This window comes from Carassius gibelio, chromosome A18, assembly GCF_023724105.1.
Source record: "Carassius gibelio isolate Cgi1373 ecotype wild population from Czech Republic chromosome A18, carGib1.2-hapl.c, whole genome shotgun sequence".
NCBI lineage: Eukaryota > Metazoa > Chordata > Actinopteri > Cypriniformes > Cyprinidae > Carassius > Carassius gibelio.
In genome coordinates this window covers 27,039,615-27,065,981 of record NC_068388.1, presented here as the reverse complement: position 1 = coordinate 27,065,981, position 26,367 = coordinate 27,039,615, and the positions used below count along the sequence as shown (strand labels likewise).

The window sequence follows — 26,367 nt, the reverse complement described above, 5'->3', positions numbered from 1 at the left end:
TGGTGGTAGGTGTCTCTTGCCAAGGGCTTGAGACATCATTTCTCTCTCTTCCCTGAACTGAAAGTAGTGGGCTGTACTTTCCACATGATTGACACAGGTTCAAGTACACACCCACAAGCCGTGCGAGTTATTCGTGTATTGCAGGTTGGCTGGTGGTTATGTTGCCCGCATACCGCCTCCCATGGCCGAAACTGGTATTACGACACCTGTCGGGCCGGGGCTAGTAATGCTAATGCTAATTAAGGTTGATATCTCTGCAGCACTATAACTTGACATTTTTTTATGACATCATCGCCCTTATTTCTTCTCATTCTTTTGATGCGTGTAGGTCATGTTATGGATATTTTTACCTAAATTTTTGCATATGGCACCTTTAAAGGAATTCATTTCAGATCAGTTGTGAGAAATATTATTGATATCAGCACCTCTCTCTCAAGGTAATGCTTCTGAAACTAGTAGGAATTGCCTTCCCTCATTCTAATGAATTAAACAGAACAGTCATACCACCACAGCAACTGAATCCCAAGTATTTAAAAAAAAAAATAATACTAATTACAGATGTCATGGCCATCATGACAATCTTAACAGAATGTGAGTGATAACTCACTGGTGAACATACTAGTGCCTACCAGAGCCTATTTAATTTAAAGACTGGGAGGGCACTGAGTCAGAGTGGGAGGGTCTAAATAAGAGATGGGTAAAATGGACAAAAATTCATGTGATTTGTATGAATGTACAATTTGTATAAAAATGCAAGTATGAAACCAGAGCAAAGGCAGTTTGTCTGAAAACAATCAAATGAGGGACAAATTTCTATGAATTTGCAACAAATCGAAATTGTTGAATTGTTACGAACTGTCACAAGACTGAATGGGTTTGAATCAGGAATTGGAGCTGTTAGAGTCATTGTGGGAGGGGGCTGCAGAGTGGAGGCAGAGTTGTACAGATTGAGGATTGTGACTGAAGAGAAGAAAGAGAGACAGAGGTGTGCTGAGAGAATGAGCTACTTGTGCTGTACATAATCCTTCTCTCCCAGCTGGCCCCCATTAGCCAGGCTGGAGCCACCAGGCCAGATCATGTCACTCCTAATGCAGATGATGCTCTGCGAGGCACCAGCGCCGGGGGAGCCTTAATGTCAATTTTAGTGATGAGGGAAATGTAAACAAAATACATTAATACACCATCATCCTGTCCCTTACAGTGATGCCTGTAGAGTTTCATAAATATAAACTGTAGAAAATATATTAATATGCTGTTCAGTTTTTGCCTGTCTATTGCGTTTCTGCTATTGAGCTGTATTATTCAATTAGCAAGCTGGGTTCAATCCTTGAGTCTCACTAGCCAACTCACAACAACTTGATTGTGACTGAGGGAGCCTCATCTGTTTTTGATGAAATCTCACCCTCTTCAGTGAGAGCCTTGTCACACGAGTAGGGAAGGGCTTTTTTTTTTTTACTTTTTAAAATTCTCAGTCTTTGTAAATCTCATCGAAACAAGATCAGTAGCACTTAATGGAATGAAATAAAATGTGGGCCTAATTCATAAAATAACTTTACACTGCATGTATGTACATTATTGAATGTATGTGCATTTCCATAGAAAGCATATTTCTGCTTCAGTGTGAAAAAGGTTTGATAATCTAATAAATATTAGGTATGTTTAGAGCTAAAGTTTCTCTAATCGTATTTTCAGATCATTCAGGAGTATGTCTTACATAAAACACAGAAGTCTTAATGTGTTTTCCAACTCAACATTTTTATTTTATTTTAATTTAACTCAAAATTATTTAAATTATGGGATGAAACAACACAACACAAAAACATAGTAAACTTCAATGATATTTGGCCTAAAGAGAGATTATGCAACAACAGAATATTTGAGTAAAAGGCAGTAAATTAAGGAGAAAGTACAGAATGAGCAATCACACTCTGACTTCTGTGAAAATTAGATATTGACAGAACCTGATGCACAAAGAGAGCTATATTGGATCATACTGTAGCCAAGTAAATGTAGACCAACACTTTCACACCAGCTGCCATAATTATGAGGATATTCGGAGGAAATTCTATCCAGAATTTACAATTATTTTCACTGACTCCAGAAACAAAACAAAACAAAAATGCACAACTTTAATTTTAGGTATAAAGGGGGGGGGGGGGGGGGGGGTTACTGCACAACTGGAAATATTTGCATGAAAAGATAAAGAGACTACACACATTCCTATCAAGTTGTAGCACACTGCACTGTTTTGAGAATGGCTGCTACTATTATTTTTATTTTTATTTTTTACAGGTATGTCAGAATAAATAGCTGCATAACTGCTGCTGTGACTGTTAACTGTGTAATAAAGATGCTGTTGGCAAGGAAGCCAGCATCTCTGACCCACAAAGAGAGTGTAAGTGTAGTGTGCGAAGGCAGGGGAGATACAGGGCACATGACAAAGAAATGCTTTTAAAATTCCCAATAGGAATAATACCAGCAAAGCTACTTAACAGAACTCAAAGAGGAGAGAATCATGAACTGACCAGGTTTTTGTCAGCTGTGTGTCAGCTCTTTGCCTCATAAAGAATATAAGAACTGGGTCTAAAATAGGGACAAAGACCATGACTAGCCAGTGGATGATGAATTTCCATGACTTTTACAGTTACATGTGATTATATAAGGATTATTTTTGTTTTAAAACATGTTATTGAGACTGCCCTCACAAATTACATTTTCTTGTCAGTGAAATATTTTAACTGTACCTTTTCCAACTATCCAATCATATATAGTGTCATACCTTAGGATACTCATATTGAACATTTAACCTTTAACTGAAAGTAAGAATTTTGACCGTGTAAAAAAAGCTAAATCAATTTGAAAGCATACAAAGAGCTATCACTCATCTCAAAAGCTCTACACTACTTCACAACTAATCTCTTATTTACACTGTGTGTACATTCTGTTTGTTTTAATGAGAGGATTCGCAAGCGAAACTCTTAACAAAACTCCTGCTTTATGAGGAAGTGAGTGGATTGTAGATTAACCACCTCTCATTGGCCATTGGGTTCATGAAATCAACAGATATGTCATATTGTTGACTACAATGCTCAACACTGCAGAAATCTGTTTTCTACCGTGGAACAAGCTGCACTCTAGACTATGCCCCCACAGCACATCGACATGTTAATCAAAAATAAATAAAAATAAAAACAACACAAGTTGTGCACTGAGGTAGACCTGCTTTTTATTTTATACCTGACATAAAAAACATGCAGTTCTTAAATTTTAATTAAATTAATGCATTTAGCAGACCTTTTATTCAAAGTGACTTACAGTGCTTTTAGGCTATACATTTTTTACCAGTATGTATGTACCCTGGGACCCACAACCTTTTGCCCTGCTAACGCAATGCTCTACCACTGAGCTCGGGGAGCAGTTGGGGCACCTCAGTCTCACCTCACCTTGCTCAAGGGCACCTCAGTCGTGATTTTTCCAGCCCGAGACTTGAAGCCACAACCTTAGGGTTAGGAGTCAAACTCTCCACTAGGTCACGATAAAGTTTTCCTTTCTCTTTGGAGTGTTACAAGCTGTTTGTGCATAGATAAGATCCCTAAAGTTGCAAAGACTAGAGTCTCAAACCCAAATAAATATTCTTTATAAAAGTTAAGACTCCCCCCTCCCCCCTAAAATGACTCATTTAAATATGCCCCCACATGTCTACGTCACTATGTAGGAAGATTTGCATAACACCGCCCAAATGTCCATGCAAAGAAAGAAGGCTTAACTTTGATTCTCGCTATAGTATTGTTGCCGCCATGTCGTGGAGATGCAGTGTTTCATTGTGAAAGTGAAACTACTGTTTGGCCTTCCAAAAGAGGACACATCTAGAAATCAGTGGTTAAGTATTAACAACATTGCTCCAGAACAGTTCAACCAAAATATTTAGATGTGTGCAGAGCATTTTACGGAGAAATGTTTCCTGAACCTGGGAGAGTAGCCAACATTGCTGTCTGTGCAAAAAGGTTGTTTCTATAAAGCGGGGCAATTCCAACTTTGCAAGGACAGTCTGGCGCTTCTGACTCACAGCCTGTAAGTACACTTTCATATTTAAAGAATTTGCCACTGATGATTCAAACGCGGTGTAGAGGACAAGCTACAAACAAACATCCTCTGGCAGTGTGTTTTTAAAAAAAGGGTCATAGATCCTAAAAATAAGATCCTCATTTACTGATAACTCGGCCTTAGATACAATGCCATACCTCTTTCAAAAAAGGTTTGTAGTATTCAGTGAAAACCACAGGCATGTTTATCTCTAAAAATAAAGACAGTGGGGAGAAATACAAGACAGACACCCCAGAGTAGATGGATAGAGCCTTCCTTCTGAAGAAAGGCTTATGGTTTAATCTGTCCAGTTAGCAATATTATAACAATGTATGGTCAGATATTTCTCAATTATACACTACTTTATGGCTTAAACTGCACTCTCTCTCTCTCTTTGCCAAAATAAATTACTGTTGGCTGCAGTGAGAAAACCACAAAATTCAATGGAAATCATGCAGACTTTGATTAACAAATCCATTTCCCCAAATCATTGTGGCTCCTTTGGAAGCACCCCCACTGAGCGATTGATTTCATCTTCGCCTGCTTAAGACACCTCCGCAAGGTCATATGTCAACTCAATGTGAAACAAAATAAGGCCAGCTGAGTTGTTTCCACTCACATCCAACATCACTGACTGGATTTTGTTACCATGGATGGCAGAGGTCCAACCGACATATGGAATAAGTACAGTCCAAGCATGGTCCCTTTAGGAGCCACTGAGCTGCCACAAAGCAGACTTGTGGCTTAAAAGTTCTGCTAACACAGTTTGAATCAAATACAGAAACACAAACATGCTATAGTGTCTGTTAGGGGAATCTAAGCAGTCCTAGAGAAACTAATAGCACTGGAGTTTGGCCCAAGCCACTGTCTCCAGCTTAATTCCTCTATCCTCCGGCCACAGCGTATACCACCACACACACACATAGTTAGCCTTATTTCTTAACTTTGCTCCAGATGAGCTGTGGAAAAAGAAGGCAGTGATTTGGCATTCCACCAACCACAGCACTGCCAAGAGACTAAAAGAGTATTCATGACTCCAGCGGCATTTTTATCACACACATGCAGAGAAACAGACACACTTTGCTCTTGACACGTTGTCTCTCACACAACTTTGTCAATGTAACCTAAGCTGCTCTCATCTCATGTCAGACAAAGAGTAGAGAAACAGTCAGAGTACAGCTAGTCATCTTTCACACACCCCTTCATTTGTTTACTTTCTCCATCTTTCACTCTTCCTGAGGAAAGGCCCAGGCGTTGTGTAGCAAGGTTTTTATTTGCACAGTCCAAATACACTGAGGTTGTGCTGAGACTGGATGCTGTTACATTACTGATGATCATTTATGCTTGCATGTGGTATTATACAATATTTAATCTTATATTGATTGTGCTTCCAAATATAAATCAGATGCTTATGACTTTTGAGTTTGTCATATGGGTTGTTCCATTTAGGACAGATGTCTTTAATATCCTCATTTAATTTATTTAGAAATACTGGATTTATTTAAACTCGCATTAGCCATTTATATTGTAGAAATTTAAATCTTGTGTTAAGAGTTTGTGTCTGAACATCTCTACAGCCCTCTCTCTAATCATTTATTGAAATGTGCTCAATGATATCCTTCATCCATGTTTCTAATCAAGAGTATACACACTCCTGAGATCCTTCTAAAAAAATCATACAAAAGTTAAATCAGACCTTTATTATACAGTACATGTTTTTGGTGATTTCCTTTTCTAAACTAGATAAGGGTGGTATATAGATAACTTCTGGAATGACATAAAACTGCTATTTGCAATTAAATGGTTTCTATGTCAAATTTAGTAATCACTTCTTGAAAGGACAATATTCTTTCTTCCAAATACACATCCTTTATATATCTAATACCTCTCTCTGCTCATAATTTGAAGCCCACAACCATTCTCCTCAGAAAGAATTTAGGATTTCCCCATAAAGGGCAGCATTAATGATAACATGAATTAGAATACAAAATACTCAGATATCTCTGTGTTTAATGCCACACCCTTACCATGTTTAAAACTATTGGATTCATAAAATTTTCTTTAATTTTCCTTAATACTGCAGTCTAAGTAATATAGATATGTTTCCAGAGATAAGCCTGAATTAATTGAACTTTTCCCCTATTCAAACCATGTAGATGGGACTTTGGAAAAAGAGAAAGAGAGAGATAGAGGGAGAGAGAGAGAAATAAATAAATCTCAATTTATCTGCCCAATAATACCATTGGAAATTTGAACACTGAAGCCCACTTCTATTATAAGACTGGTATTGAGAGCTAGTCTAAGTCTAGGTTGTCTATTATTCCATATGAACGAAGTAACTTGTTGCGTGAATAAGGCGCTTCGAGGTGCTAACATAAATTGAATGAATAAACAGCTTAATAAAAAGAAACATCCCATCCAAGATATGTTCAGTCCTTGAGAGATCTCACTACCTACAGTTGAAATATTACAAATGATTTGCCATCTTTGTGTTACATGTAACTTTTCCACCTCTTCTGGACTGTTCAGTGTCACGGTACATTCTCTGTGCGTGAGAAGCAGCAAAGCTGGAAAGATGATCCTGTGCGGATTAATTCCCCTTGTCACGTAGCTTTTGACAAACTGCATCATAGTTTCTCTGCTTTCTGTGAACCTCAGCAGATAGATCAGGGAAAAAAATGGAGGTTGTGATCTTCATACTTGATGGTTCCCTTAGCTCTAGCAGCCCTCAATATATGCTCTTTCTGCTTGAAGTTAAAGGTTTAGTTCACCCAAAAATGAAAATTAGGGTGAATTTTACTCTTCCCCGAGGCATCCTAGGTCTATATGACTTTCTTCTTTCCGACGAAACCAGTCGGAGTTATATAAAAAAATTGTCTTTGATCTTTGAAACTGTTTCATGGCACTCAACAGGTGTAGCATTTTAGAAAAATATCCATATAAAAAAAAAAAAAAAACAATGTCTCAAATCCAAAGAAATAGTCTTTATTAAAGTGAAGACTCGGCCACGCCCCTCCTAAAACCTCATTCAAATATGCCCCCTCGTGTGTACATCACTATTTGGAAATATTTGCATAATGCTGCACAAATGTTCACGCAAAGAATGAAGGCGTGGTTTCAGTAACCACAGTTAGTGATGAAGCAGCCATGTCAGCGAGATGCTGTGTGTATCTAGGCGAAAGAAAAAGCACTTTATTTAATTTTTCGAAAGTAGATGCATTTTAGGAATCTTTACGATTTTTTACAACAGAAGAGCTATGCATTTTATGGACAACTGTTTCATGAACCTAGGGGAGGAGTTGTGACTAAGTTGGGACTAATTGTGACTTTGCTATGACAATCTGGCACTTCTGAATTAGCTACTGTAAGTATGTTTTGTTATTAAAGTACTTGTTATTGAATGTTCAAATGTGGAGTTTTGCGCACTGTCCATGGCTTGTGTACTCCAAACCCATACAAGCTTCATCACTGTGTTTTTCACTCCATTCTGTTCCCCTTTCGGGCTTGAACTGGTGGTAAAACTTAATTTAACATAATTTAACAGTCTTTATTTATTTTCAGTGCAGATTGCTCTTTTTGGAAGGAGAGACTTCGTAGAAAATTATGCGTTTGAGAGAAGCGGGGCATAGAAGACCTACAATAATGTACAGTATTTGAAAAATAATGTTTTTTTTTACATTAAAGCATGTCAACATATTCTGTTACACCAAATACACAAAATAATGATCTTTTAAAAAGCATCATATGACCCCTTTAATCTAATTTAAACTCACATACAAATATTGTTCAAATATTGATTTAAACTCACCTTTAAATATTGATCTCATGTAAATGCATCTTGATATGTAACAGACAAATCAATGGTCACACATGGTTAAAACATTTTTATGCCTTTGTGTTGCAGATCTACTACAGTTATCTTTTTATTTAATTTAATTTTTTTCGCTGAAAAGGCTGCATCAAACTGTCTTTTTTTAATGAGTCATCAGTAAAATGAAGTGAACAACTGAACAGCGTCTCACTGACATGGTCTGGAACATTCTTTCCTAATGTTACACCGTGTCTACACCGGACAGCCGGGGAACACTCATAAAAAAAAATGCAAAATGCTAAGTTTTTCAACATCTTGAACCTGCAAATCGTTTAACTCTCTGAGGCATCACTATTGTTTTGTTGCTTGAGTAATCTTCTTTTTGCCTCTCTCTTATATTTACTCACCTCCTACTACATGAATGATGTAAAAGTAGGCATTGCAGAGGCAGTCTTTCATCACACTATTACATCATACTGAGATAAAATACAAAACGAGCTGTTTTTTGCAGCTTGGTTTCAATAAAAGCTGAGTTCTGAAGCTTACAGAGTGTTTTTTAGAAGAATGACAGCTAGTATTTCTAGATCAACTTCAATTCATGACCCCATTCGAGATTAAGATTAGATCACTATGAAGATTAAGACCAGTATGAAAACTCTTTTTTGCTGTGCTGAAATTTCACATATTGAAGCTCTAAAATAAAACACCTCTCAGTAACCAGTTGATCGAGTTTGTGTTGTTTCTGAGTGGGTTCTTCCATTTCAGTGCCCACAAATAAACATTCAAAAGAATTTAACACCCACTTCTTTGAGTAATGCCATAAACAATGACACAAACACACATACTAAACCATAACAGAAAACTTTCCACGTTTCCTAAAACAGTAGCAAATTTGTATGGCACTTGAACAAGTTGCATTAGAAATGGCTGCTTTAGTTGCCTGCTTTTTAGCTGCCAGATTGTTGCCTCTTATAGAATGACAACCAATAAAATACAGCAAATAACAAGTCAAACATAATGTATGTATTTGCATTTTCACAAGAACCATGTCTAGAGAACTGTAAAAGAAATTGGGCAGACAGAATTTTACCATAGGCTTTCGTTTACACTCAGCATTAATATGCGACCTGTATCTGGATGTTTTCTACATACACATTGAAAAGACAGGTGTAAACGTCTTTTGTATCGGAATGTTATTCGATCAGCGTGTCCTGATCCAGAGGTAGTCGAGGACACATTTTGATCTGATCTCAGTGTAATGTAAACACAATCTAGCCATCGTGTCTGCATTCGCAGGTTGATGTCGCAGGCCTGTTTAACACTTATATATACTTAGATTGTCTTATCTCTTTTCACTGAATTTTTCCAAAAAAAGCAGCGATGTTATGTCCTACATGTTGTTCGGGACATTATAATATAGTATAATATATATATATAGTATAATAAAATGCCTCAAGACTGTGGCCAAAGCCAGTATAGTCTCTGACACAATCGGACAGTTTGTGTGTGTGCTGATTCACAGGACTGTGGTCAAACACATCTTAGATAGACACAAACTCATTCTTCCCCCTCCCTCTCTCTACTTCCTGTGTGAAACTGGCCTCCTCCTCTCCTCCTGCAGTGTGCTCCTCTATTATACTGTCAAAGTGCTGCATGAGCTGCAAAGAATATGATTTGTTCTAGAGCCTTTATCCCAGACATCAATCTCCTAAAACCCGGAGTCCAAGTCGTTCTGGACCCCTCTGCCTTGGTCATGTTTATGTTTAGTACATGTAGTCAGAATATGGGATTTGACCAGTCATTGCTGTATGTTTAGACACACAGTTACAGCAGTGTAACCACACATTTCTAGATGTTTAAACTTGATCAAATGAGACTCTCTACAAAAAGCAAGTTTGCTCACCATCTCTCTTTGGTGGAGTAATGGCGTCATGATCTAAAAATAACGTGTTGCTGATCAATTGATTCACTTACACTGAAAGGAAAATGTCAAGCACACATTTTGCATCGAGGTGAGGGTGAGGTGACGTGACATACAGCCAAGTTTTTTTTTTTCAGAGGAACAGGCCAACACTTGAACAGTTAGACTGTGAAAGAAGAAACCCATCTCAGCAGCACACATATGCACGGACCTCTCAGGCTGTTTGAACAGAAGCTGTTGAAATGTGTGGTTTAAATAATACATGAATGCCCTTAATGTCATTTTAAGTGTAGACAAGAGTAAAGATGCTTCAGGGGAGTGGGTGGCACAATTTTCTGCTGATCCAGAGAGGACAGAACCTCATCCAACTAAATTCCAGATATGTCAGCCCCAATACTCTAAAATAAGACAATGGCAAAAAAAAATAATAGAGAGAGAGAGAGAGACAGTTCGAGAAAGAGACAGATTATGTATACAGATTATGAGAATAGACAAGAGATTTTATACATAAATACATTTGATCAGTTCATCTTTGCCCTGTTAACACTCAGGACACTTAACCACCAGAGTGCGAGTCAGAGTGTGCACAAATATATCAAAAAGCAGCAAAAAGTAGCTAAATACAAATGCTTTTCGTTTCACAATTGTTTTTTTCTAAATCAAATATTTGTCATTTTCCGATTTTGCATTGATTTATAAATAAAAGAATAATAGCAATATCACTCTTTTTTCAAACCCATTACCCCAGGGGTCACCAGTCCTGCTCCTCAAGAACCCATAAACTGATCTGGTCTTTGATCTATATGATCCACTTTTGGCGCTTTTCCACAACACAGTACCAGCTCGCCTCGCCTCGCCTTTGTTTGGTTTTCCACTGCGTTAAAGTTGTACCTGTACCTGCTTCCAGAATTTTTTTGTATTACCTCCAACAAGGTTCTGGGTGAGCTGAGATAATACTAAAATGTGACATGACAACAAGGCAAACTGCTGACTGGTCAGAGAGAATCGTCACTAGTCACTGCGTTATCATTGCACGCGCCAGACGGAGTATCCTGAATAACCCCGCCATTTTTAAATAGTTTTGCTGCCCTCAGCCTCTCCTGAAACAACATTTGTCTTCTTGCTGTGAGAAACAGCCACATCCCGAGGATCAAAAAACAGCATACACTCTATTTCCTCCATTGTCCTGTGTGTGTGGGTTGCGTAGAAGATCTCCTGCGATTTCCTGCGGCGTCGCTATGACGACCAGGTATTATTGTGGAGGCACTATCTCCAATAGAAAATGGAGCAAAAAGCAAGCCGAGACAAGTCAAGCTGGTACTTGTAATGGAAAAGCGCCCCTTGATCCATTAATAGCTACTGTTGTAAAAGATTATAACAGTTTCTCCATGCATTAGTTCATTCTAGGGCCGGGACTTTAACGCGTTAATTGAGATTAATTAATTACACAAAAAATAACGCGTTAACTAAAATTAATTAATTACAGAAAAAAAAATTCCCGCATTTTCTATAACTTATTTTTGCACCGCGGAACGTTTCTCACTTGATGAGTTTCGGCGGACCGATACTGAAGCACCAACTAGCGTTCGCATATCACAATAGCACATCATGTATCACCTCAACGCAAAACATATAGCAGCTAGCGTGGACTTTACACTTTATGTTGAACTATGTATTATTATTATTAATTGTCTTTATTGTTTTGGCCAAGGTTATTGAGAGTTGGACTTAGTATGTTATGGCCTCTTAAGCAACAGAGAGATGTTTTCTAATAGTCAGTGTTTCCAATGTTCTCAATGTAATTGACAGTATTGTGTATTACTTAAAAAAAAAACACACACTTTACAGAAGGTTCCAGCACCTATAAGCTTCCTCAATTTCTGAAATGTACTATTTCTAAATTGTTTCTAAATATGCTATTGCTACACTTCATGGCAAAAATTGCACTGGTCTGCTAGACTTGGTTGAACAAAATAAACAATATTTTGTTGCTTAAGCTTATGTATTCAGTCATTATTCAATGGTATACTATAAATCCATGTGAAAAAAAATTACTTCTCAGTGTTCTCTGGTCAAATATTTATCTGCGATTAAAATGCGATTAATTTCGATTAATTAATTACAAAGCCTCTAATTAATTAGATTTTTTTTTTTTAATCGAGTCCCGGCCCTAGTTCATTCACAATCCCATGATATACAGGAAGTACCACACCTAACTAAAAATTAGGCTCTTCTCCATTTATATCTATTTTAAAGTTTTCTGTACAGTTCTAATCGCTAGCCATTATAGTACTACACTGTTAATTTTGTCACATTGATAAATTATGTGCTTAATTATTACATACTTTTCCCAATTATCCAGTCATGGGGTGTTTTACCAAACTCACAATAATTTTTTTTACAGCCTTAATTACCTGGCCAGACTATTTGCCTACATCTTGAGTTGCATTGTTAACATCACATTAATGCTTGCTTGAGCCTTGCTTGTGACAAATAATAATTTGTTTATGTCCAACATTCAGAACACTTCATACTGCCAGTTGTAGCATAAATCATGAAAATCATCTAGCTTTATCCAATGAGTTATCTAACATATAGGATACTTTAAAAAAAAAAATACGAATTGTTTATATTTATCAGAAAGTCTCTGCTTTACACATCCTCAATGCTAAGGTTGTTTTCAAAACCAATTTGTTTCCCCACTGCCAGCAACACATCCTCCAAGAAATAAGTTCAAGTAGACACACATCTATATCTTGCAAGAAGGGAAGGGAGTCACGGAAGGAAGAGGTAAGACAAGTTTGGACTCAATAACACTCACCAGGCACTGATATATCTGCCTTTTCCACTTTCAGGCTGCACAGGGGTGAGGTGCCAGAGGTTATTCTGGTTTCAAATGATGTAGTGTGGTCTTGCTCTGACACTTCTGCCACAGTGACCACTGGTGGTCTGGCCTCTGCATCCTTACTGCTGCTGGCTGACTCCTCCATCACCAATTCCTGAAATAAAGATGTTAAATTCATGCTTAAAACACAGTTTTGTACACTTTTGTAACACTTATAATATTAATCAAGGTTTCTTGTTCATAGACCTTAGTTTTTCATGACACATTTCAACCATATTTTTGACTCTTAGGATTATACAGGTTGTACAGGTTCAGTTGTCCCCACTTTTTGGTGGCTATGGTAAAATGGGTCATTAAATGGAAAATCAAATTTCCTTCATATTTATCATTTTAGCTAACAACAAGATTAAAATTCCCTCAGTTCCATTGAACACATTCTACCATGGTAAAGTTAATACTTTTTTCCAATATTTAATAAAACTTTAAAACAGATTCTATTTGTGCTTGCAAATAGGTAAAGATCAGTGCTGTGAAGAAAACATGCTCTGATTGTGTAAGACTGCTATATAAACTTTCAAACAGTGTGTTGATAGCCACATGATGAAACGTCTCCTCAGCAGGCAGAGTGCTGACTACACGCTGCCAGAGCTAATAGGCCCTGTCAGCTGTGCTACTGTTTTTAGCAGCTGTCTTTACTTTGATTTCTGGGGAAGGATGAAAGTCTCACTTTTCAAGTGACAGTGCCCAGATGTGAGACAGATTGCTCATAGATCCATCAGATGAACAAGCGAGACAGAGGAAAAGGAGATTTTGAACAGCACCAGTAGGTGAACACTGATGATATGCTCTCTGACCACAAAAGGAAGGTGAGATGTTGAGGAAGTGAGGAAACTGGGTCCCAGAGGAAAAATGTATTGTTCACTGGTTGCTCTACCTAAGCTCAGGAGACTTAATGATTGACGAGTTACTGTAGCATATCAATCACAAGTACAGTATGGAGTACCACAAGGCTCAGTACTAGGACCATTGCTTTTCATGCTTTGCATGTTACCTTGGGAGATATCATCAAAATACATGGTGTTAGCTTTCACTGGTATGCTGATGATACTCAGCTCTATATTTCTTCACGGACAGATGAAACATAAATATTCGCAAAACTAACGAATGCATAGCTGCTTTCCTATTTTTTCCTAAAATTTCCTACTGCTAAATTCTGAAAAAAGTATTGGACCAAAATCTATACATGTAATACCTTGAACACTGTCTAACACTTGATGGCTGCTCTGTTATGTCTTCATCATAATTTAGCAACCTATGTGTGCTATTTGATAGCAATATTTCTTTTGAAAACCATGATTCTAGCATTTGTAAAACCAAATTTTTTCATCTTAAAAATATATCTAAATTATGCTCTCAATGTCAAATGCGGAAAAATTAATTCATGCATTTATGACTTCAAGGTTACATTATTTTGATGTTTTATTGGGTGGTTGCTCTGCTAGTTTAATAAACTCCAGTTAGTCCAAAATGCAGTAGTTAGAGTTCTTACTAAAACCATGGAGGGTGAACATATTAGGCCGGTGTTTTTTTTTTTTTTTTTTTCATAATCCACAATTTATGTATACAGTGAAACGGCAAAAAAAAAATGTGAGGATATATATATATATATATATATATATATATATATATATATATATATATATATATATATATATATATTTTTTTTTTTTTTTTTTTATTACATTTGGTTAGATAGCATTTTCTCTACATATCTAAATAACTACAAGAAAAGCTGCAGAAACCAAACAGGACCACAGGAAGACGCCAACAGACCACTATACCAGTCGCCTCAACCGGACTGTATAAAAATATATACTGATTCATTCCGAATTAATAAAAAGAGCAAATCACTAATTTTATATAATTTTATATTAAAATATATAAAAAAATATTCAGAATTTGGCAATCTGAATGCTGCATGACAAGTGAACAGTTCCCCTGTCTGAGTTAGTGTTTGTGTCTGTTAGGACTGTGCGATTAATCCAAATCTCAGACACAATTTGAGACTTTGCGGTTTTGTTTATCAAAAAGCCTGTGATGTGGACATCATATTGCTCTGTTCCAGAGCATATGAATGATTGCCAGCCTTGAGTGGCAGCCTTACTAACAAAAACAGTAAGTGCAACTCTGTTCTCCCCAATCAGCACTGCTCTAGTCAACCGAAACACTGAGAGAGAGAATGTGTGATTATGGCATCTACAGGGTCAGATCGATAGTTAGGCAAATACTAAAGAAAACTTATGTAATATGAGATTAATTTGTCTTTGAAACTAAAAACACCAAACAGAAAAGGTAATGTTAAAGGGTTAGTTCACCCATAAATTACTCACCTTGAAGTCATCCTAGGTGTATATGACTTTCTTCTTTCATACGAATCCAGTCAGAGTTATTAAAAAAATTGTCTTTGATCTATCAAGCTGTTTGATGCCACTGAATGGGTGTTGCACTGCATCGGTCCATTTTACTTTTATTTTTATTTTTATGGATGAGCACTTTTTATTTAACTTCTTTAGGACTTAAGAACTGCAACACCCACTGAGTGGCATTACAACTTGAAAGATCAAAGACCATTTTTAATACAACTCTGACTGAATTCATCTGAAAGAAGAAAGTAATATACACCTAGGATTACTTGAGGGTGTGTAATTTATGGGCTAATTTTTGGGTGATATAATGCTTTAATGTAAACTATAATGGTGTCTACTGGGTTTGATGGATTCTATTGGTGAAAAGTAATCTGGCAGATGGAAAACAATAGAACGTCTCAGGTTACGAATGTCCTCTAGGGGGCGCTATGCAGTGTCTCGTTCCCAACCATGGTTACATTCATTACCTGAGACATTCCTTTTCAAGGGAACTTTGAACTGCGTCCTCTAGGGGGCACTATGGGGAACATTATACCCACGCTGCCATGCTGAAGGGAGTGCAGGCCAGAATCATGGCGAACACTAAGTACCAACTCTACCATTTCCAAGGGAGTTGCCCCTGGGACGTTTCGACGGCTGTCTGTGACAGTACACCTTACAGCCAAAGGCCTAAGCTAAATAGCCAACTTAATTCTTAGGGCCTTGGCCAGGGGTAGAGCTGAAGGCTTGGAATCAAGAAAAATTCCTTTAAAAGGGATACGGCTAAGAACCTAGCATTTCATACTAAGTCTTGCCAGTCACACAGCAGTTACCGCTAGCTTTCGCATAAGCTTGCTGAAAGAGCTGTCTCAACAGATCTTTAGGACCAATACCCTGTTTAGATAGGTATCTGAGGATACATAGGTGGAGTGGTGCCCAAGATGAATGGGGCTTTTACCAACTCAAGAAAGGGCACGAAGACCTCACCATATAGGATTTTAGAAAGAACGCAGAATACTAGCGTGCAAACTTACCACAGTGTGAATTTCAGAAAGTGTGCAAATACTTCACATGCACACTTACCATAGCATGGATTTTAAAATACAGTTCTAAGGTGGTGCTCTCATGGCACTCTGACAGAGCAGCTCATAGATGGAATGGTGCATCTCAAAAAAGTATGTTTGAGATTCATCAACTCGATCTGTGGAAAAATACTGGAGCGCTCTGGGGAAAAAACAGAGAACCCAGTCTCATATGAGAGGAGAACTCGAAGCTCAAAGTAGCACACTCATAGGCGACCCTTCTTGGAAAAGGGGAGTGCTGCTAAAGTGAGTTCTTAGATAAACCTGAGTGATAAATTTCTGAATATATACAAAAATCGCAGCAATGTCTTATGCTACTGCTGGTTTAACAATGGCCACATTTCAGTCACAAATTCATACTGTCTGGCAACAAACAGAATATGTAAAAGGTTTTATTGCAATTTGGCTGTATTAAAATACATTGTGTGAGCACAGAGAGTAGCAGAGAAGCAAACTAAATAAAGGGCTGACACAAGGTAGAATTCAATGCACGTAATGACATAATGAATATGCTAAATGACCTATGATGTCATCTATGGATATTTATATATTTATATAGGATATTTTATATTTCGCCTGTCAATGGCAATAACTTCAATTATTGGTACACAGCAAATAAACTATATGGGACACAATGTGCTTCCTCATCCATGATTCCACACTCCTTCAAAGTCAAACTGTGCTGACAAAGTGTGAGTACGGATGAACTTATATATCTTATTTAATTGTAGTGGGAGTTATGATCAGAAGTTGCCAGAATGCCAGTAAATAATTTTTACATGCAGTAAATTTAGGGTAGTACTTAAAGTTATGTGAATACAGTATTTGTTTATGCATAGAATACATTCTTGTCGCATCAACAGAAAGACTGTTTTGAGTTCAGGTTATTTGATGTCCCATCAAGTTTTAAGATGCAACCTCTAATTTTGGCAATCATGGCAAAACAATGGGTATAAATAAATAGGTAAACACTTGATTTACCACATTTCGGCCACCTGAGCAACACATTCTTTATACCAGACCTATTCAGCGCACACACAAAAAAAGTGAGTAGCTTTTTTCAAACTTTTTTTTCTTTATAATATAATATGAATAAAAATGAAGCAGATATTGCTCATTAATTCCCTTTTTTGAGGTCAGTTATTTATTATGTTTATAATATAATATAATATAATATACAAACTGAAGCTTTTTAAATGACAGAATAAAACAGAACAGAATCGAATTGAACACAAAGTGAAGCATTTATACTGAGATCTGTAAGCTAAATATTAAAAATAACTTGAACATTTTATTTCTTATATACTTATCTAAGTAGAGTTTAGAGTGGTAGAGTTTGCACACTATTACCTGTGTGTGACTGAGTTTTGTTTCCATTTCGTGTCCATCATCTGCTATTTCCACCACATTATCAAGCCACTCTACTTTCAAACATGATGAAGTTTTATATCACATGGAATTGCGTTTGCGTTGGCTTTCGTGTTGAGCTATTTTATCCACAACAATTAAAGTATTTGATTTCTACAGCACCTCAACCTGTGAATCGCTAACTCTATAGTGAAAACAACTCTATAGCGGTTTTCCTGAGAATTGGAATTATTTCACATTTACTGAGTAGCATTTACTCATTTTTTGCTTGTGCATGGCTCGTGCGCAGCTTATAGGGAACATTGCTCACTAGTCAAAAGGCTGGCATAAATTAACTTAGATAAAAGTGATAGCCTATTTAATAGAATCTGAAGGATTTAATCTCTTTTTTAAGCAGGCATTTTGCTCTGGCAACTACAGCAGTGCAGTGAGAATATTAAACAATAACCTCATTTTGTTACACATATAAAACGTAACTCATATTTCAAAATACATCGCAAAGGCCTTCTGAGGCTGTTGCAGTCTTTCGGTATTTCCATGAATGTAGGAAACATGAAAGACAAGCTCATGTGAGCTTTGTTGCATTCCAAAGTTCAACTTTTATCTAATAAAATATATACATATAAATGTCTGTTGAAACTGTCTAGTGACTGTGGAAAAACCATGAACACCTTAATTAGATGGTTCCGGTGTACTTGACTAGAGTTTAGATCCACTCCGTGAAAGGCATGCATATAACTTTAAAATACATACATATTTGTGGCATGATGAGCAATAAACATTTGAGCACTCACTTATGTAAAATTTTCTTGAAGCATCAAATTAACTTTGTAACTAGTGTGAAATGTGATGATTACGGTTGCTACTGAGAATGGAGAATGTTTAATAAATGCTTGAATTTGGGTCTGTTCCTCACAAAAAGCATTCATATTTTATATTCTAAAAAAAAAAAATGGTTATATAATAAAAAGGGTATTTTTATCAATTTATGTAATTAGTTTACATATACATTAATACAATAATTTTAAACTAAAAAGTCAGTGGATGGTGTCCCACACTCAGAATTTGTGCATTTAACCCACAAATTCACAGCAGTGAGTAGTGAGCCATTTTTGCAGTGGCACTCAGGGACCAGTTGGGGCTTTGGTACCTTGCTCAAGGTCTCACCTCGGTCATGGTATATTGAAGGTAGAAAAGAGTGCTGTGCATTTACTCCCCCCAAATACAATCCCTGCCGGAATCAAACCTAAAACCTTTGATCGAATCTATAAACATTAGGCCATGATTGCCCCCATAAAACAAAATTCTCAATGATCATAATTACAATAGTATTAACCAATTCAATTCCATGAATTCTGCAAATAAGGATTCATAAAAGTATACATCAGTAAAGTTGTTCATAGACAATGCCATGTAAATATGTCAAAACTGTAATCAGTCATGAGGGAAAAAAAAAAAATTGTAGCCTTCGACATGGTTTTCAATGCACACTGCTTTCAGAAACCCTTTGGGACCTGAAACAAGATGAAGCTAAGTGCTATTGATTTGGACTTTCTGCCTCACTAGGACTTCATAGCAGTGTGAGCTGAAAGACTGACTGCTTGCCTCTCAACATGGCCCTGACCTGTGCTTGTGTGTGTGAGAGAGAAAAACAGAGAATATTACACATACATAGCATAAATACAATATAGACCCTTTTAGTGCTGATGTCACAGTTATGTCACAGCTCTAGCTGGAGGCAAAAACTGGAAAACTGCAGGCGGCCAATTCAGACCAGCACAGATTTGGATAAATAAGGAGGAGCTTAAAATATCATCTTGTTTTGATGCTGGGGGCCAGAATTTATGGAGTACAGGCTCCAATTTGAAATTTTATTGCATACCTGCTGCCATTATCAGAAAAAAAACTATAACAGCTGTGGTTAAATGCAATAAAACAAGTGGATTGGACAGAAACAATTGTCAAAAATGCTTGTGTTTGTAGAACACACTTCTTATCAGAAAAGGTTAAATAAAGTATTGTCTTTTGTTGTTATGGATTATGGTTTGTGTTACGCATCTAAAGATTTCTTATGCATCTCACAACACGCAAGAGTAGCCTATGTGTGTAAATCAACAAAGTGAAGATGTATATGTTTAATCATCCGTAATTGTATATAGATTGTGATTGATTGTAGCTGGAATATTTAAGAACTCGGTAAGAAAGAAAAATAAAGTACAAAAAGTACAAAAGTGCAGTTTCTTGTTTTTTATTTCTAGAAAATATTCACATCTTACTTTAAATGTACTGAATGTAAAGGTACTGTAATGTCACCGTTAACTTACATAATTTACAGGATGTATACTTTAAAATAACTATTTGGCCATTACATACATACATCTTCAAATAATATATCCATTGCATAATTTTTTTTTTTTTTTTTTTTTTTTTTTTTTTTTTATTGTACTTTGGTCCAGTTCATGCTCATTTACCAGCAAAAATAGTTGCCTGAAACTTCAGACTGAAATATAGACATCTTCATGACTAGATAGACAGAGGTGAGTTTCTCATTATTATACACGTTAGATTTCTCTATCAGGTAGGTGTAAATGTGTTAAAAAAATTAATGTAGCAGTCAGGGGAATTGTTCTGCCTCCACCTATACTCCACCCACAGAAAAAAAAAATTCACATTGTTTACTAACTGAAAAAGGGTCTGTTGCAACTCATATGCATCTGTTCTAACTCATGCAACTCGATCACTGCATTATTTAGAATATATTACTATATATTCTTATGAAACTCTCTCTATGTGTGTGTGTGTGTGTGTGTGTGTGTGCTTGTGCGTGTGCATGTCATGAGGATGTGTATTCAGCTTCAGGCTGTTTATTTAATGGGAGGTGATGATGATTCAGTGACAGTTGATTCACACTACACTGCCTAGTAAACAGCACCAACCACAGCAAACTAACTTCTGTCTGTCACACCCAATGTTTCCTGTACAATTTTGCTAAGCAAAACCTGTTTCACTCTGGGATTAACACTAACCTTACAATGATCTTTTCCATAAAACATAACACCAGAATTCTACTTTTGTGTAACTATTGCAAAAAACGCATTGTGTTGCTGACAAGGCAGACTCTGCACTCGAGAATGTGGCAAACACAGAAGCAGAGTCGTGAGCAGAAGCCAGAGACACGCGAGAGGGACAGTAGCCAGAGACAATCAAGTAATGCAACAAATCCTGAGGGCAGATTTGAGCATAGACACCCGCTGGCAGACATGTTCAAAAAAGGGCAGACAGCCCAGTCAAGAAAGATAGATGTGCTGTAGACAGAAGGAAACTGGGCAGAGATCAAAAAAGAGCAGACGACATTTAATTGCTGATGAGGTCATTCTTTAACAAGAAATCCTGTACTATTTTATTGTTTGAAAGATCAAATGCTGTTGTGTATAGCCTAGGGCTGTACAAACAATCAAATGCGATAATCATGCGCATCTCGTCAGTAAAGCTGGGTTCTGTGATTAGTAGTAATTCTTCATCACCTGCGTTCAAACTGAGCAGCATTTACAACACAGAGTCATAGTTCATTGACAAGTTACGCAACATCACGTTCGTAATCTCAGGCGGTACATCGGTGATAATGAATAGGATATAATATAATAGGATATATATAAGAGTTCAGATGCAAAAGCCTCTAAGTGCCATCTGAAATTTTCATCTAAAATTAGGATTTTTATCAAGCTCATATGCTTAGGTTGAGTCATTTCACGTTAATTGCTTTAAATTATTTAATTATATACACTTTAATTATATATATATATATATATATATATATATATATATATATATATATATATATATATATATATATATTAGTGCTGTCAAAATTAGCGCGTTAACGCATTCGATTAATTTGAAATATTTAACGCATTAAAATAAAATAACGCAATTAACGCGGTTGCAGTTTTTTTATTTCCAGTTGTGGCCTATGTATGTTCAACGTGCAAAGAAATATGGATAAGACCAAGGAAGGACTTTTAGACGGAAAGTTTCAGTATAAAACTCTGCCGGATTACTCTTCAGTCTGCCACAAGAAACATTATGACTGACTGTAACAGTGCGTAAATCAGACCTTTCTGTAACGCTAACGTTAATAAGCTTAAATGAAAATAAAGAAATAATTGTGTAGCGGAGTATTTTTTGTACACAGTGCCGCGAACTGTCAATCACTCCTGTGCGCGTGCATCACTGTCCTCCTCAGCTGCAGCAACTTGCGCTCTCTCTCTTCATCAAGCTTTAAAACAAAAAGGGAACAAAAAGATCATATTGTCTTTGTGCATAGGCTATAGATTAATTAGATAAATGAATATCTAAATTTGTGCCTTGCCGTCTACGGTATTTTTTTAGAATTAAGAAAAAAGATGCTGCAGTCAATGAACAGCCAGCGGGGGATGCAGGACGACTCAACCTCCGCAGACAGTTTTTAATGTTTATCAGACAATAAATACTCAAGATTTTGCTTTAGTATAACTCACAACGAGTTTCACACACCTTCTCCGGCCACGTTGAGTTGTTGACACTTAACAGTGGGAAAGCGCCACAAATGCGCTATTCACTTGTATAACTTAAGGGTGAATGGGTAATGTAGTTTCTGCTCTGGGTGGGATGAATTAGGAAGCTTGCATTGTGAAGGGCGCTCTGAAAATCGGAAGTGCAGGTAAAAGATTAAAACCTCTATTAAAACAGATGTCCAAATGAGCGTACCGGTACGCTACAAGCACGTTCTGGGCGCACGGAGAGGTGGCGGTACGCTCAAGAGCTATATTTGGAAGTGGCGGTACTGAGTACCTGTGTGTACTGGCCCACTTAAAGCACTGGCAATGACTATACTTTGGAATTTTTTTGCAGTCCACTTAGAATTCAACATGGAAATCATTTTTGTTTTTTATTGGCATTGATTGTTTTGAAATTCAAATGGTATTTACATGCCTGTGTTTTTATTTCTGTAATAAATATGGCTTTCAAGCCAACAGTTAATTTGGAGGATATTGATGGTTTATTGCAGGTATGTTGTTTACATGAGAAAATCTGTGTTACAAGTTAAACAAAAATTCCAATAAACAATCATATTTTTAATTTAAATAGTTGCTTTGTCTTGAGTTTACATTAATTATTTACATTTTACATTTACATATCCAAAAAGTTTCAGTCTTTTAATTGCGATTAATCGCGATTAATCGCGATTAATTTTAAAAAAATTGTGCGATTAATTAGTTAATTTTTTTTAATCGATTGACAGCACTAATATATATATATAAAAGATAATGATCCAGGTAAACTATACAAACACGCATACACTTTTCAGTACAAACACAGTTTTCTATGTGAAACATGAGAAGGAGCGATACAGGAACACCTCCTCACTTTGGTTTGAAGCGTACACAAGACTGCACATGCCATCTGCAGGTCTAAATCAACACACACACACACACACACACACACACAAAACACATAATGAAATAGTTGTGGTGTCGTTAAACCCTGTTTAGAGAAATGGTGAGGACATATTACTGGTTCACAGATATTCCGTTAAGAAGTGTTTCCCAAACTGTGGGCCACAGCAGTACTGCAGGGAACCGTGGCCAAGGCTAAATCAATGAATTATTCTCTGTTGTGAATTTTTTTCTCATGATATCAGTTAAAAAGAAATATAAAAACTAATATTAAAAAGTATTTTTTTTTTATCATAGCAATGTGAGATACATCAATTATTTATAATCATTTAATAAAGATTTCTGTCCTCTTCCAAAATGCATTGATGATTGCTCATTAAAAAAGAAAGGGAATATGACTGCGATCTCTGTGGGATTTCTGGTATATATATTTGTGCCTGTAATGCCTAAAACAAGCACAATATACCAAAATGTACCTCACTCAGAGAAAAGTGCCAATATAAACCTTTAATTCTGCCACCTCTTTTGTCATCTGCCTCACTTTCCTTCCTGTAAAAACTGTTGGGTGACTGCAGTCATACATGCTGCATATGTTCTGTGTGAGATAAGAACCATACATCCCTCAGGGAAGACCACAAAACACACACACGGAGAGCTGACCATCTGTTGGCCGTTACACTGTGAGAAAACACTTATAACCGCACAATAGATAACACTGACAGGCCAGGATTTGTGTGTGTGTTCTTTTGTCTATGTGCTATTGTGTCATTTGTGTTTGTCAGCCTAAAGTTGTTAATAAAAGAAGTAAAATTATCTGACAGAAATTTTCATAGAGGACAGTAAAATGGTTTCAAAATGTTTTTGCATGAGCAGTGTATAAAGCATCTTGATGACTTTTTTAAATGTGTTTAAAGCACACATTACTGACTCATATCAACATCATTGTTTTTCATGCGTATAAATGCTAACTAAATCTATAAAGAAAATAATAAAGCATGTACTGACTGTAAAATAAATAATAACCTCAGTACTGCCACCTTTCTTTTGGGGCCGCTGATATTCAGACAACCTGATATTCAGCTGTGAGTGAACTGACACAATTTCCTCCGATATAATTAAGTCCCATTGTATCTCCTGCTCACGGCTGAACCATGGCTCACAGGGAAAGAATATAATCTAAAATTACCAGATTTTCTTTGCAAGTTATACACTGCAGTTAGTAATGCTGAGAACAAGAATCAGTAGGTGCATTTACATGGAGCATTGGAATCGGTTTAAAAGTCTAATCAGAATGAAAATGCTCTATATAAACACGTATGTGGTACGATAGGAGATGGCCGTAATGATTTCTGTGAGTTTTTAAGTGATTTTGTTCTGGCCACATGACTGAGTGCTTGAATTAAAACTAGGTGTTCAAATATTAATCTGTTTATTCTAAGCAAGTGCTAGCAGTTATAAAAAATATTAATGCAAATACGGGTGTTTTTCCTCTGGTGATTTGTATTTGATGCCATTGTAGGCTTAGCATGTCCTAAAAGTTAAAGCACCGGCACATGTAAATAACATATGGGATTAGATAACGTCTGCATCATCCATTTAAAGATTCTGAAATACACTGCAGGTGCACACTTCATTTTTACATGGCTAATAAAAGCTACATGTTGAGAACTTATTTTTATTTTATTTTTATCTGTGATAAGGCACATTCCTAATGGGCAAGATAAGAATGTGATGAAAGAAAAATAAATTAGAAAGCAGAAACAAACACTGGCAATCAAAGTCTTCATTACTTCAACACCTCCACTGATCACTACACTAACCATATGCTCTGTGTGTGTTTGTTTTTCTCAAAAGTTTCCGTGTTGTGGTGTGTGTAGCTCACGGTGAGAGGTTTGAATAGCATCCAGTACTCCTGTCTTCTTGTAAGCATGTCTCCTAGCAACACACACTAATTCCGAACACCAGCTGCTGGAGAGGAGATCAGGTGTGATGAGATCCATTTAAGACCACACACAGAGTCCCCAATATCAGATATTTGAGTAGTTAAATGTTTGGTCACACTTTATATCATGTGTCTTTAATGCTGCCAACTAAGTATTGCATGCTGTACATGCTCATACTTTTCATTTTCATACTTTTCATACTTACGTAGCCAAGATTTCTAAAAATCCTTTCTTTTTATTGGTCTTAATTATATTCTGATTTTCTGAGATACAGAATTTGGGATTTTCTTTAGTTGTAAGTTATAATCATAAAAAATTTAAAAGAAATAAACATTTGAAATATATCAGCCGGGTGTAATGAATGAATATAACATACGTTAAGTTTCACTTTTTGAATGGAATTAGTGAAATAAATCAACTTTTTGATGATATTCTAATTATACAGTATGACCAGCACCTGTACATACATACTGTACATAATGTTCCATATGATAATGGTAAGAGAATTACATTTAAAATGTGCTTTTTATAAAGTATGGACAAACTTTTACCAATAAACATTAACCAGTATATCAGACCAACTACACTCATTAAAGAGGGCTTCATTCAGTCATCATATCATTAAAACGAGAGTAAAGCAAGAAGCCAGTAAAATGACTGAGCAGCTGTTTGAATGGGTTTCATAAACAGAGAGACTGTCAGAAGCCATGACCCTGATCTGGGGATGGTTGTCACTGTCTTTATGATTTGTGTGTTAAATCAGTGATTCCTAACCCTGGTCCTCGAGTTTCCACAACACTGCACATTATTAGATGTCTCGCTTATCTGACACGCCGATTTTAGGTCTTAGAGTCTGCACTAAAGAACTGATGAGTTGAATTTAATGTTTTATTAGGGTGACATCTAAAATGTACAGTGCAGGGAACTCAAGGAGCAAGAATATAAGGTGTATAAAGAAGGTCTAAATACTGTCTGTCATCCAGGCTTGACAGGTTAAGTCAGGGCAACCACTTACATGCCATTCTGAGAGTCATAGTCTGCATAAAACAGTAGACTACTCTGTCAGGTGCAAAAATATGATGTCATTTTTGCACATCCCCTCCAAAGAATTTTAGTTGTAAACTGGGGATGCTCCACTTATATGATATCACCCAGCTGGTGAGGTCTTTTAAGTGGGAGGAGCATGGCCCTGACAGAGACACATTTTTGTGCAATAAGGCAACATGAAGCTCTTTCTCTTGAATCATGACTGGCATGGAGTTGTAATGAACACAACATTCATCAGTCATAGGTGCCTGGACAAGTTTAACTCTACTTAATTATAGGTAAAGAAAGAGCAATGATTTCTCATTGAAGGATACATCACCCAAAATATGGTATTTCAATCATTTACTCAACCACCCAGTGGAAAAGTCTATGCTTGTTTTTGTTCCTTTTTCTTCATCAGAAGTGCTCATTGTAGCAATCTTGGAAC

At 36.6% G+C, this 26,367-nt stretch overlaps 1 protein-coding gene across 1 annotated transcript in view; it reads right to left on the bottom strand.

Annotated features, from left to right (window-relative positions):
* The window catches only part of gse1b (Gse1 coiled-coil protein b), a 195,772-nt gene that overhangs the window by 126,936 nt on the left and 42,469 nt on the right, over positions 1–26,367 (bottom strand). Inside the window, exon 2 of the mRNA XM_052530743.1 lies at positions 12,637–12,814. Coding sequence (XP_052386703.1) covers positions 12,637–12,814 — 178 coding nt within the window. The remainder of the gene's footprint in view (positions 1–12,636; positions 12,815–26,367) is intronic.